The sequence below is a fragment of the Dermacentor andersoni genome, chromosome 2, assembly GCF_023375885.2.
Source record: "Dermacentor andersoni chromosome 2, qqDerAnde1_hic_scaffold, whole genome shotgun sequence".
Taxonomy (NCBI): Eukaryota; Metazoa; Arthropoda; class Arachnida; order Ixodida; family Ixodidae; genus Dermacentor; species Dermacentor andersoni.
In genome coordinates this window covers 80,188,256-80,201,137 of record NC_092815.1, presented here as the reverse complement: position 1 = coordinate 80,201,137, position 12,882 = coordinate 80,188,256, and the positions used below count along the sequence as shown (strand labels likewise).

General features: G+C 49.3%; 1 protein-coding gene across 1 annotated transcript; it reads left to right on the top strand.

Annotated features, from left to right (window-relative positions):
* Positions 1-6,033: 6,033 nt before the first annotated feature.
* On the top strand, positions 6,034-12,629 carry LOC126541990 (uncharacterized). Its single transcript, XM_050188958.2, has 5 exons — positions 6,034-6,347; positions 6,807-7,130; positions 9,327-9,533; positions 11,284-11,532; positions 12,339-12,629. Exons 1-5 carry the CDS (start codon positions 6,243-6,245, stop codon positions 12,480-12,482), a joined length of 1,029 nt encoding a protein of 342 aa, XP_050044915.1. The 5' UTR covers positions 6,034-6,242; the 3' UTR covers positions 12,483-12,629.
* The last annotated feature ends 253 nt before the right edge of the window (positions 12,630-12,882 follow it).

The window sequence follows — 12,882 nt, the reverse complement described above, 5'->3', positions numbered from 1 at the left end:
TATTTACAGTGTTAACACTGTAAATTTATATCAGTCTAACATGACTGTTTGAGAAAGTACACTGAGCAGCCGCACAACAGCGGTTTATAAACACTCGGTCCTGCCTCGATCCCAAGGTGAGAGAAACGTTCGTCCAGTCATCGTAAACAAGCCGCCTCTCTGCGGGACGGCTTACACACGCACACTTCCGCACAGGTTCACGGTCCGGAGCCGACGTCGGACGGACTTCGTAGAACTCGGGGCTTACTCCAGAAAAGGCGCCTTTTATTCCCCAGGTGCCCATTGTCTTGCCTCTTGAACGGTGCGTGGGAAGAAGCTTCGAACTACGTTCCCTCGGGGACTCCCTCGTTCACAGCAGACCAGGTTGGCGGTGGCGGGTTCAGGCACAAAGCCTGCTTCGTCGCACTCATCTTGGCTCCAGTGACGGAGAGTCGAGGACGCGCGTATTCTTCACACACAGTCGACTTAGTGACGCCGTGGCTAGAGGTTCGCGGTGGCGTTCCAGGAAAGTTGACGCCGCTGTCGCAACTGGCTGGCAAAACTTGCACCTCAGCTGGGCCATTCTTAACACGCCATAATACGACCTCGCATGGTTATGCCGCACGTTTATAGATCTGTAAACGTTGATGTGGCATGCTTGGACCATGCGCTATATAGAGCAAAGATATCTAATCCAGCATGTACCTCTTCGGACGCTCGCGCAGTTCGTAAACGGTTGTTTTGCTGGACAAGTGTAATTCACACTGTAAGGCATACTTTTATTACTAACCAAAACTGTTTTATTCATGGGTGGAAACCACGTCCACTGAACTAAGTGATCGCGCAATGTAATCTACAGCTAACAGTTTGAACGCTTAAAGTATAACAGCACAATTTCTACCGTAGCAGAACGGTGTCCACGCTGTTACGATCGTCACGTATGTTTCATTGTTCCTAAACCGCAGCTTAGAACTAAAGGAGAATGCTGATATAAGGTCACATTAGCGATGGGAATTTTCAGAAACACACAATTGATCACCGCCCGGTTTAACAAAAAAACAAAAAACAATTGAGTCTATTTGGGTTTTTCAATGGGACCAAATTAACTGGTTCCAATTGGACATCATGAGAAGTCCATTTGCTTCCAGTTGAGCATCACCGGAACTTCGTATGCCAATTGGTCTCGAATGGACCCAATTGTAAGTCAATGAGTAACCTCGCGAAACAACAAAATAGTTGATAATAATACTAGCACAATTATAATTTTGGTTTTCTGCAACATCCGCAGTGAAAGCTTCCTACTTCCAAACAGAGGCACTCCGCAAGGGTCGGTAACTTCACCGCTACTCTTTAACGTAGCTATGATCAATCTACCCACACTCCTCGAGACCATACCATATCTGCGTCACGCGATGTATGCTGATGGCATCGCGCGCTGGACCAGAGCTCCGAACACTGAAAGGCAAGAAAGTAGCTTACAAAAAGCCGTAGACACCATCGAAAGCTATCTCCGAAACTGCGGCCTCCGCTGCGCCCCTGAGAAGTTTGAGCACCTCGTCCTGAAAGCAAGCGCGGAAGGCCGGCCACCCAACTACGAAGAGCCCGACCCCAGCGTCACCCTTAACGGGACAATCCCGAAAGTCGACACCACCCACAAGGACGGATCGGGAGCTGCCAGCCTACTGAGACTAGAACGCATCCTTTCGCAACTCGCACACCTCGTCAAGAGGATCTCAAGCCAAAGAAGCGGGCTCAAGGAGCAAGACACGTTAAGAATAATACAAGCACTGCTCACCAGCCGCATCACATACGGCACGCCGTACCTGGCTTTGAAGAACGCTGAAATAGAAAGGCTCAACACCATGATAAGGAAGGCAATCAAAGTCGTCCTGGGACTCCCCGCCATGGCCTCCACTTCACGTCTCCTTAAGATGGGCGTCCACAACACATGGCAAGAGCTCGCCGAAGCGCACAAGAACAGCCAACTGGAACGACTCAAGCTCACGCCTACAGGGAGATCAGTACTCCGACACCTGAACTACAGCGAGACGTACGTCGCAGACACGGACAAGAAAGCAAATCCCACCGGACGTTCGAGAGTACATTTGCATCGCACGTGTCCCGCGCAGCATGCATCCCATATACCACAGGAGTAGAAGACAGGCTATAGCCAACGCCATCAAACAAAGTTTCAAGCACGACCCGAATGCCCGCTACACCTACGCGGCCAAGTATATATATCAGCATCGAAACGCGTACGCTCTCAGCGTCGTAGACTCCCGAGGCTGCGAACTAGCATCGGCAACCACCAAGGCACGCAACCCGGAAGCGGCTGTTTGCTCTCGCCACCACCACACGCAGCGGTTATATTCACCGACTCTCAGGCCGCCTGTAGAAACTTCTGAGGGGCCGCATCTCGGCCAATGCACTCAAAATACTAAAAATTGGCAGTGGCTTAGCTCGGCTATGCCAGGATATACGTAGCGAAAGCTAAGGCATAGCATGACTGGCCTTGGTTAACCTTGATTGCAAGTCCAGGTTAGTCTGGTTGTCTAGCTATGTTGCGGCGTTTAGCCAGTCGTCCGGCTCGCTGTTCGTCTGTTTCCTGGGCGATTCGATTTCCTCTTCATCTCGTTCCAATGTCGATTGCAGGCCTCCTCCTGCTTATCAGAATTGTCGCCGTCCATACTGCGGCCTCAACTGTGGTTGCAGCGCACGCGAGCTCTCCTTTTCAATCTTCAGACATGTTACCAGGCATGCAACGCAGCTGGCGAAACGAGCGGAGGCGAACGCAACGACGAGGAACGCGGTGTGACGTCATGTGCCTCCTCGGAGCATGGTCACGGCGAAATCAAGTTCGCGGCCAGTAAAGCTTTACCTTTAAAAAGACGAAGCACTCCGCTCCCGTACACCTACGTAACGTGGGTACACGGACACGAGGGACTAGAGGGGAACGAAGCGGCCCACGCCGCTACCCACGAGCACGTCAGCCGGGCTCCCCTCTCCCCACGCGCTCTACGACCCGCGACAGAAGAGGCGGAGGCCGTACCCCCTAGCTATTCGGCCATATTGCAGCACTACAGGCTCGAGCGTCGAGTGTACCCTCCACCGCACCCTAAACGCGACAGAGAAGAAAGCATGATCCTTAGACGCCTGCAAAGTAACACGTACGCTCACGGAACGATAATGCAGCGATTACCATCTTCCGAACCCCACACATACACATACATACACACATATATATATATATATATATATATATATATATATATATATATATATATATATATATATATATATATATTTCTTGCACTTGAAGAAACTTCGTGTGACCTCGAAGAATTGATCGCTGAAGTGACGGCGTTATACGAGTATATACAAGACCTCGTAGTAGGAGACAGGTCAGTTTCAAAGCCCGAGTCCTCTCGGTGGTGTAATCCTCCTTCGTGTAATTGTCGTATGCTTCGCTATCACTAATACCGCTTCGCCTTTCCGACGAAACTGCAGTCTTTCTCTCTCTCTCTCTCTCTTTCTGTGAGTCCGAGTATAAGTGCTGCTGCGCATGACTGCTATTGATTCTTATTTCGAGTGAATCCGGCTTGCCCTCATTTCGATTACTGAGTGAATTATACAGTATTCCCCAACTATCATGCACCAAGACTTTAAAAAAAAGCAGTTGCGTTACTCGAAGGAAACCTAGTGCATATTATTTCCTGTATAATGGAGTAGCTGCCAGTAATTTTTTCGTTACTGAGATTTAATTCGGTAATTCCAATTAATTATCTTGCCTATCATGCTCATCATGCTCACCTAAATATAAATTCGTTCTGGATAACTCAGAGGGAGCCCGTTCAAGAGCGCTTCTTTATGATCCGGGTGGGAGCGCAGTCACATGGTATTCTCCATATTTTACGGGGTTTGTTTATCAGCCGAAAAAAAAAAAAATTGCACGCAGTTAGTACGTCGCTGAAAATACTGCAGTTAGATGTCCCTTGGCTGTGCCTACAAACGTTTCATTGACACTTTGATAATTAGAATAGTACGTCTCGAGTTAGATAATTAATTACAATCACATAATTAAATCTCAGTAACGAAAAAATTACTCGCAGCTACTGCATTCTACTGGAAACAATATGCACTGGTTTTCTTGGAGAAACGCATTACTCTTATTTTAAAATATTGATGCATGATAGTTAATTGGGACACCCTGTATTATTTATGGCCTTTGTATGCAGGTGCGGATGTTTCCATCCCTAATAAATGTTGTAAATTATTAGAAATATTTTTTTTTTCATGAGTCGTTAGCGTTGCTTACCGGGAAGAGAAACAATAATGAGATACACACCATTCACCGGCATTTCACACGCCGTTGATATAAGGCTCTGCCGAAGGGGTCACTGAATTCTAGAGGTTCTTTTCATGTTCAATTTCAAATTGGAAAGCAATTTGAAACGAGGTGAACATACAGCAACCTATTCATTCTCTAGGCATAGGCTATCCATGCCTTTATAAATAATTTTTAATTGGCTACCTCCATCTCTTTCAAAAATATAATAAACGTTGTCCTGTGTAAATATTTAAATATATTTTGTATATGTGCATGGTGGTTACAGTGGAAATTTAAAACAATGTTGAAGTGAGAAACTACGGATGAGGCAGCCGTCGCTAGTGCTTCTAATGCACTTGTGCTCCTATCGTAGGATTTTCAGAAATAAAAAGAAAGTATGAATTAAAAGCCGTGCGCATCCGCGCCAACAGTGATGCAGTAAGCTATTAGCCCTAATAAAATTTCAAGTGAAAGGGTCGAGGCAAGTTAAAGGAAACCTCAAGTGATGTGAGTGACAAAACTCTGGTAACGGCACTTTGTGTGTGTGTGAGGGGGGGGGGGGGTGATGGGCTTCGGCATCGCCAGGGGGAGGCGCTCAGCCCCCCCCCCCCCTCCCGCAAAACTCCGGAGGGGGCTCGGGCCCCGGAGCGCCCCCCCACCCCCCTCGTAGTCGGCGCCTATGAGTCACTATCATCCTTATAGATGTGAACGTCTGATTGGAACAGGTCGTGTGCTTTCTGAGTTGCACACCTTCGATATGCATCGCCATCATGGTCGGAGCCAGTAACGTTAGGAATCCTTTCAACGCGGTTCCGGGGCCAAAGAGAGAGAGATAAAGAGGAAGGCAGGGAGGTTAACCACATATCAGCATCCGGTTTGCTACCCTACACTGGGGATGAGAGATAAGTGTTAGGAAGACGACAGAGAGGAAACCGCTAAAAAACACACAATAAAACACGCGCACACAGAGACACACACACACACCAAAGGCGTTCCAGTTAAAGACGTTCACAAAGGCCAGTAGATCGCAAAAAGCGCAGTAGCGCTTGCACGGCCTTCTTCTGTGACGTTAGGTCCTTTCGATGGTGTAGAATCCTTTTTTCCGATAGCGGTTGGTCGTCCAGCTGGTCAAGTTCGTGGCGAAGGCATTCCTGGGGCCAAATGGTTACGTATTATGTGACCTCCTTGGCTTGTAGTGCGGCATCCATCGCTGAGCCGATGTGTGCTCCGCCGACGTACTTGCACGAGCGTATATAAAGTCATTTCCTTCGAACCTCGCAAATGGTGTGATTGCAGTAGAGATAAGTGCGAAAGGAATAATGCCAATCACGTTCCTGAGCACGAAAAAAAAGAAAAACAGCCGCGTGCAGCCATCTACTACACTGTAAAACAAAAGTGATGAACAGTGACTGGAAGTATGGGTTGACAACAGCTCCCCTCCATTTCCACTGAAAGAAGAAACAACATTAAAGTGAGGTCACGTTGAGGGGAAATGAGAAAGGTAAATATTGTGCTGCTAACAAAACCTTACTTTTCCATCTCATTTCTCTCTCTCTCTTACTGAACCCTCGGCTTATTTAGCCACGTCATCTTCACATCTCCACAGCCACGTCATGCTCACACGGCACGGTGTTCACCTATTCAATCTTTTGTTTTTTTTGTAGCTGAGCCCACGGGATAGCAAGAATATGCTAAATATACGAATTGCGCAGTTTGGCAACTTAGATTCGCGGGTATCGTGGCAAACTTGCGTGCTTCTACGCCGAAGACGAAGAAAAATGCCGGAAAGCGTGCACGCCGGCGCGAGCTGTTGGGTGGTCGAAGCACGGGCGCGGAATCCACGAGCCATCCGTTGCTGCCGTTAGATTCTGTAGCCATCTTGCGTATAGTGGACACGTCGCGAACAGCGCCGATCCTGGACAAGTGATATCGCGCCATGGAGCAGCAGCAGCTGATCGCGGAGGAGGACACTCCCAGGCATGTGCGAATGGAAAGCTTGCCCACTACGTCGTCAGTCGGCTTCCGCCTGACCAGCAAGAAGGTGAGAATCTTGGACACGCTAAACAGCGACGCCGGATCATTTTATAGGCTGTTCCAAGGACTACTGAGTGTACTGACACACGGTGACACAGAAATATTGCACGAAGCCGCCATTCCTAAATAATGCCGGAAATAATCAATTCAAAACACGCGTCAAGTGCAGCGTGCCTTCGGACATGGAAAAAGGATACTGCCAAATGACAGTTCAACTAAGCCACGCGGTCCCCATATTACGTTCTGTAGTTATCCTTGGCATAAAGGTTTTCGCAGCGATGAAAACTTCCCATGATACTTCCTGTTTTCGTTGCAATAACAATGATACTATGCAGGAGAACATTGCTCATTCCTGGTTCACTAAACAGAGCGTCATCCGATGTTACCAACGTCACTACGGGCGCTAGTGCTTGAATTTTCGTTCCCGGTGACGCTGAAACACCGCAATCCATGTTTCGGAGGACAGGTTATCGTGTTCCTGGTCTCTGCGGTGGCGGTGCTCGGATGCGCGCTTGCGCTGAATCTGGTGCACATGTACGGGACGCCGGCGTTCACGGCCGAGACGGCGAGCACGGGGCCGCAGGAGGAGGATTACCTGTCGATGCCGGCGGCCGCCGCCCCGCCGGTGCAAGCGGCGCCAGCAGTGGAGCGAGCCCCGCCGGCCGAGTCGGCGGCACCTTCGCGGCCTGCGGGCACGATGCCAGCCGCCGTCGCGGATAGCGGAGAGCCCGTGGACATCGGCACCTACACGCAGCTTGCGGCCAGCGAAGATGACAGCGGCAACGACACGGTGGGTCTCGAGTTCCTCTTCAAGTATGCGACCGAGGTCTCGCACGTCAGGGATCGACGGCTTGCGCTGAAGTCGTCGCGGACTATATGGCAGCGCGAAATGAAAGGCTGAGCGTTAAATCCGATCCGCTGATTTCCGGTTTGCCTCCAGCAGCCTGGATGTAGAAGCGCAGCATAAGCTATATATACCCTGCTGAAGATGAGCCGACGCGACGACCTCGCGCACATCCGCGATCCGCGAGATCTCGTTCGCGCGCTTTCAATCTCGGGAAGTCAAGCTGCACCTTACCATACTTGGTTGTCCGTTGCTTGGCGACGCGTGCGAAGGAATTTAGCCGACTGTGGCAGCAATCAAAGAAAAGGGCTCAGGCTTCGCGGAGATTCACGGTGGAGTTTGAAAAGGGGCTAAGTAATCAGATATAGCAACATTAGGTGCCACATGTATTTATATAAAGAGACCGCGTGAAGCACGGAAGCTGGAGGGACATGATCGCATGTCGCCGAATAAAAGCAGCTCTAGACACCGGATGGTGAGCTCTGGAATCTAGACGGGAGCATTTACAGGTGCATTTTACAGAGCTGCACAGGTTGGCTCACATGAAGCCGAAACTGACAGACTGCAGACTGTCAGCGCTGCGACGTCCTTGAGGGAGATTACGGCAGTATGAACTGCAAAAAAGTACTAACTTGGGCCGGTTGCACGTGTTGAAGTTAAATCAGCTCATGGAATAGGACGAGAAGAAGAAAACGGACAGTGCTTCGTCCGTTCTTTTTTTCCTGTTCGTCCTTTCTTTATTTACGGAAGCATTTTCACCCGGCCCGCTATACTACCGATGAAAGCAACCATGCAGGTCGTACGCCTACAACAGCTCTAGCGGCCTGTGGCCTGTTCACACTGTTAAGAATGGCCCGCTGAGGTGCAAGTTTTGGCAGCCAGTTGCGACAGCGGCGTCAACTTTTCTTGGAAATAACTCACCGTTACGCTCTAGCCAAACGGCGTCACTAAATCTACTGTGTGCGGAGGACAATGCCGCGTCCTCGCCTCTTCGTCGCGGGAGCCGAGATGTGTTCTCCGAACCAGGCTTTATGACTGAACACGCCACCGCCGATCTGGCCTGCCGCGAGCGGGGGAGTGCCCGAGGGAACACAGTTGGAGCCCCCTTCCCACGCGCCGTTCAAGACGCAAGACAATGGACAACCGGCGGCCGCGCTGCGGGGGTCAGCTCGGGGAATAAAAGGCGCCTTTCCTGACGTAAGCCCTCTGCGAAGACCGTCTGACATCGGTGGGGGCCGTGAACCTGTGCGGAAGTGTGTGTGTGAGTGTGTGTCTCTCCGGCAGAGAGGCTACTCGTTTACGATGACTGGTCGAACGTTTCCCTCACCTTGGGATCGAGGGAGGACCAATTGTTTATAAACCGCTGTTGTGCGGCTGCTTAGTGTACTTTCTCTCGCAGTCATGCTAGACTGATGAACTGCAACGTCCTGATGTAGATACTGTAAATAAACCCATATTCCTCGTTCTCGATGAGAAGCAGTCCTTCCCTTCAACAACGTCCTCAGCGTGGATAAGTTGGACGACGGCATAGGCCAGCTACCTTCTAATTCATGCCCGAGTCCAAACTTGACAACTGATTACGAGCGATGGGATTGACCTCCCAATCCTCACAACACTCGTACAACTTCATACAATGGATATAATTTGTCGACAGGCACTTTATATTCACCCATGGCACGATTTAGCCCGCGGTGCAACGCCGGCACCTTTAGCGCCTTCATTTACACTAGCTGGGAAAAAGCACCATGTCTGTAAGGTTTACCAAACAGGCACTGTTGAAGAGAATGTTGTTCAAAACACGAAGCTGCAAATCTCAATGCCACTGACTGCTCTTTAACATGGTTTTCTTCACCTATAAGAAGCGCTGGTCTTGTTTCTGAGAATGACAGACGTGAAATGTCGTGCGAACTACGTATATCTCCGCAAGAGTAAGCACAATAGTGCTGTACGTATTTAGAGATTTGCGTGATGATGACTGCCTTACAGTAGCCGGCCGCTAATGAAAAATAAGTTTCGGTTCGCGAATCACCTCGCTTGAGCACTCCGCAGTATTCCTTCAAGACACACCTTGTTTACTTTAATTATTGTTATTTTTTTTTTTGCACTTGAATATGCGAGTGCAATATGTGATTTGGTCCACAGTTGGCGACGGCCCTCGAACAGCGGCAGATGGAGCCCCGCTGCCTGGATCCCGTTCACATGACGCCGTGTTCCGGGAAGACGAGTCGGTGGCCGGCGTTCTTCTTCGACGGCCGCCGCTGCTTGACGCCTGTGAGCGTGCCGCCGCCTGGGTGCCTGGAGGGCCCCAACCGCTTCCGCTCGCTGGGCCACTGCCGCGGCGCCTGCCAGGTGAGGACGCGCCGCTCAAGACGCCGCCGCGTTTGCCGCGTTGGAGAGTCGGTCTGTTGTCAAGAGTTTGCGAGTTCGCAAATAGGACGCACTAGCACTTGCTTTTTGTCCACGTATATTGACCGCGGTGTGCGAGTGATTCGAGTTAACTTCCGCTGACGTTCCTGCCGTGGCAGTCAAGTCTACCAAGAAACAAGTGGCTCCTGTCCTTTGTCTAAACGACGTTCTTTAATTTTTTTTGTCATGCCTTATTGCAAACGCACTTCATGTATGGATTTATGTATGTATGTATGGATTTATGTATGATCATGTATGCTCCGTTTATTGTGTACCCGCCGTGGTTGCTCAGTGGCTATGGTGTTGGGTTGCTGAGCACGAAGTCGCGGGATCGAATCCCGGCTACGGCGGCCGCATTTCGATGGAGGCAAAATGCGAAAACACCCGTGTACTTAGATTTAGGTGCACGTTAAAGAACCCCAGGTGGTCGAAATTTCCGGAGTCCTCCACTACGGCGTGCCTCATAATCAGAAAGTGGTTTTAGCACGTAAAACCCCATAATTTAATTTTTTTTATTGTGTGCCTGAAAAAGGAAATTGATTTGTATATACCACGATTAGCTGCAGTAGAAAAAGGGGCAGACGATTGCGACCATGGCCATTTCATTTCGCGCTTGTTTTAATTTAGCGGAAGTGACGTAGCCGGAGCCCTACCAGCCATACAGTTTCTCAGTATAACACCTAGAGAGAAATCTGGCGCCACCGTCTATGGGAGTTTCTTAAGGGGCGCTTTGCCGTCATAAGATTGACGGTATATGTGTCTGCGAGGCCTGTGCTGGCTGGTGTTGTAAGAGGCTTCGTCTAAAACGTGGATATGGCTACACAAATAACGCGTTCTTAAAGTAAAATCTTCATAAAGTGTTTCCATTCACGCAAATTGCATCTTTACTCACCTACAATGCATGACTTAGGGAAGAAAAGCAAGAATAGGCGACAAACTGTTTCAAAGCGAGCGCGAATCTTGTCGTCTGTCCTCCAACTTTAGCGGCCCGCTGATACTTTTTACGTATATATAATTGTACACGCAATAACAAGTTCTTATAGTTAAACAAAACATGTTTTTGTTTAAAATTAAAGCTAAAACAGCGTTTTACTTGCAGTTTTAGTAGAAAATGAATCATTGTGACAGACGGAACGGTGCTTGCCTGGCTCTTCGAGAACGATGCCATTCCGAAGTCACAATATACCGGCATTCTCATGCATACCACAGCGCAGCAGTGCCAGATTTCCCTCTAGGTAATATAGTGAGAAACTCTATGCTACCAACCTTTGTAGAGTGCGAAAGACACAGCGACATCGATAGCTCAATCGTCTCAGCTGATCAGGCTCCGCTTTGATGCAGCGAATCTGTAGCACTCCCTGAGCTTTGACGCACTCCAGTGCGTGGCGTGGCTTCAGGTTGTCATAAACACAGGGACATCGAAGCCTGGCAGAGCATAGCTTGCGTCAGGCGCACAACAAAGGGCAAAAAATAATAATAGCCATACTTCGAGGTAATTGCGAAGGTAAACCACGACTTGGATGAAAATAAATTTAGGGCGGACGTTATTGGAAACATCATATGCCCTAATTGATGGCGCTGGCGTGCGTTACGAATCTGAGGACTTCATTCGCAGCTGAGATCTCTGTGCGACATGAACCCGCGCTGTTATCGCATGGGAAGTGCAGGGGGTTCGAACCGCTCTCTCCACCAGGGTCAGGGCGCTCGCGCCGAGTGCCGGGAGCCGGCGCGGCTGGTGCCGTGCAACCGAGAGCACGTCAAGCGGCGCTGGTTCTACCCGGCCAACGGCAGCTGCGTCGAGTGGGGCTTCCCGGAGGGCAGCTGCGTCAACGTTCGGCTGCGCCTCTTCCAGAGCATGCAGCAGTGCCTGCTCGACTGCGTGCAGCACAACGCGCCCGGCTGCCGGGAGTACCCCGTCGGCCAGCGATGCGGCGAGTACCAGGCACGTGTCGATGAACGCCGCGGGGAAAATATGTGGCTTTCCTCCAGGTGGCGCTGCGCGTGCATTCTTCCTTTTATATATATGCGTTCACTTTACTCTCGCTTACAAAGTTATGTGGAAAAAAACTCGGCTGAACCTTTTTTTTTTTTTGCTTCTTGTTGACTTAGTATTTTTGGTGCAATGGGGTTGAATGTCATGCATGATTTTTGCAACTACTCTAATGCATTGGGCCTTAGTAAAGCTCGACCAGAAGGCTTTCTGCCATGTGGGCGAGAAGCTCGGTAGAGGAGCTTTAAGACTCCCGGCCGCGCAAGCAACGCAAGTGGGCTCTGCCCACTGGCAGATCCAGAAAGAAGGGGGCGTGGGCTTACTGTGGCATCCTGAATATAAATTTCACTTAACCATTGGAAATTCGTTCCCCAAACAAGGAACAAAACGTTGCAAGGAACTAATAACTACAGGTTTCTATCCGAGGCTTTTAGTATGCCTTGCCGTCAACGAAGCAAGAATGAAAATAGGCCTTCGGCGAGACCACAAATGTTTCGACTCTGGTGTTTCGACCCACTGCGCACAGCATGCGTAAACTCGGACGTGCTACTCTTGAAGTTATTGTAGTACTTCCGGTACTGCTACAATAATTCACAGTTTACTACATTACTCTACGTAGAGTGTGTTCACTTTATATCAGCTGTGCTGGTTCTGGCTCTCAGATAGACTGATTGCCTATCCTGCCCTCTTGCGTTATGTGGCCGTCTATCAGGAATGCCAAACGTTGAAGGTGGAGGTCTTTCTTTTCACTGTTGCAGGTCAACTTCCCGGTATTCTCTGCCGTGAACAAGAATGGACGTTTCGAGTGCCTGACGGTGGACCCAGCAGAAAAGCTCTGTCTGCTAGGTTCCAACATGTTCCACAGCTACCGGACATGCGCCCGCGCTTGTCTCGTTTCGTGATAAAGCTTTCTTTTTCGAATTTCGTCAGTAACAGTGAACACAAGAGTCATTTTGTGTGTATTGCTCGTCTGTGTTTCAAGTATATGTGTACGATCAGTGAAGTTTACGAATCGAATATGAATAATAAAGTAAGGACTTTGATTTGAATACTTAATATTTTTCTGCTTTTAAGTGTCTATGGAGATGGAAGGTGACGAAGCAGGTCTGTGAAGGTTTAAAACGAGCAGGGTTTATCTGTTATAAGAAAACGATTACTGGAAATCCCGCTTCGCAATATTGGCCTTAATTTATCAGTGCCCGTGATCCTATCATTTGCAGCCTTTATTATTGGGTTCAGCCACAGAAATGTTTGCTTGGCAATGGAAATTACCCAATTGAAACCAATAAATTACCATGTTAG

Coding starts and splice junctions, on each gene's coding strand:
- LOC126541990 (XM_050188958.2), top strand. CDS start 6,243: ATGGAGCAGCAGCAGCTGATCGCGGAGGAGGACACTCCCAGGCATGTG. Junction 6,348..6,806: donor TCCGCCTGACCAGCAAGAAG/GTGAGAATCTTG, acceptor TTCGGAGGACAG/GTTATCGTGTTCCTGGTCTC. Junction 9,534..11,283: donor ACTGCCGCGGCGCCTGCCAG/GTGAGGACGCGC, acceptor TCTCTCCACCAG/GGTCAGGGCGCTCGCGCCGA.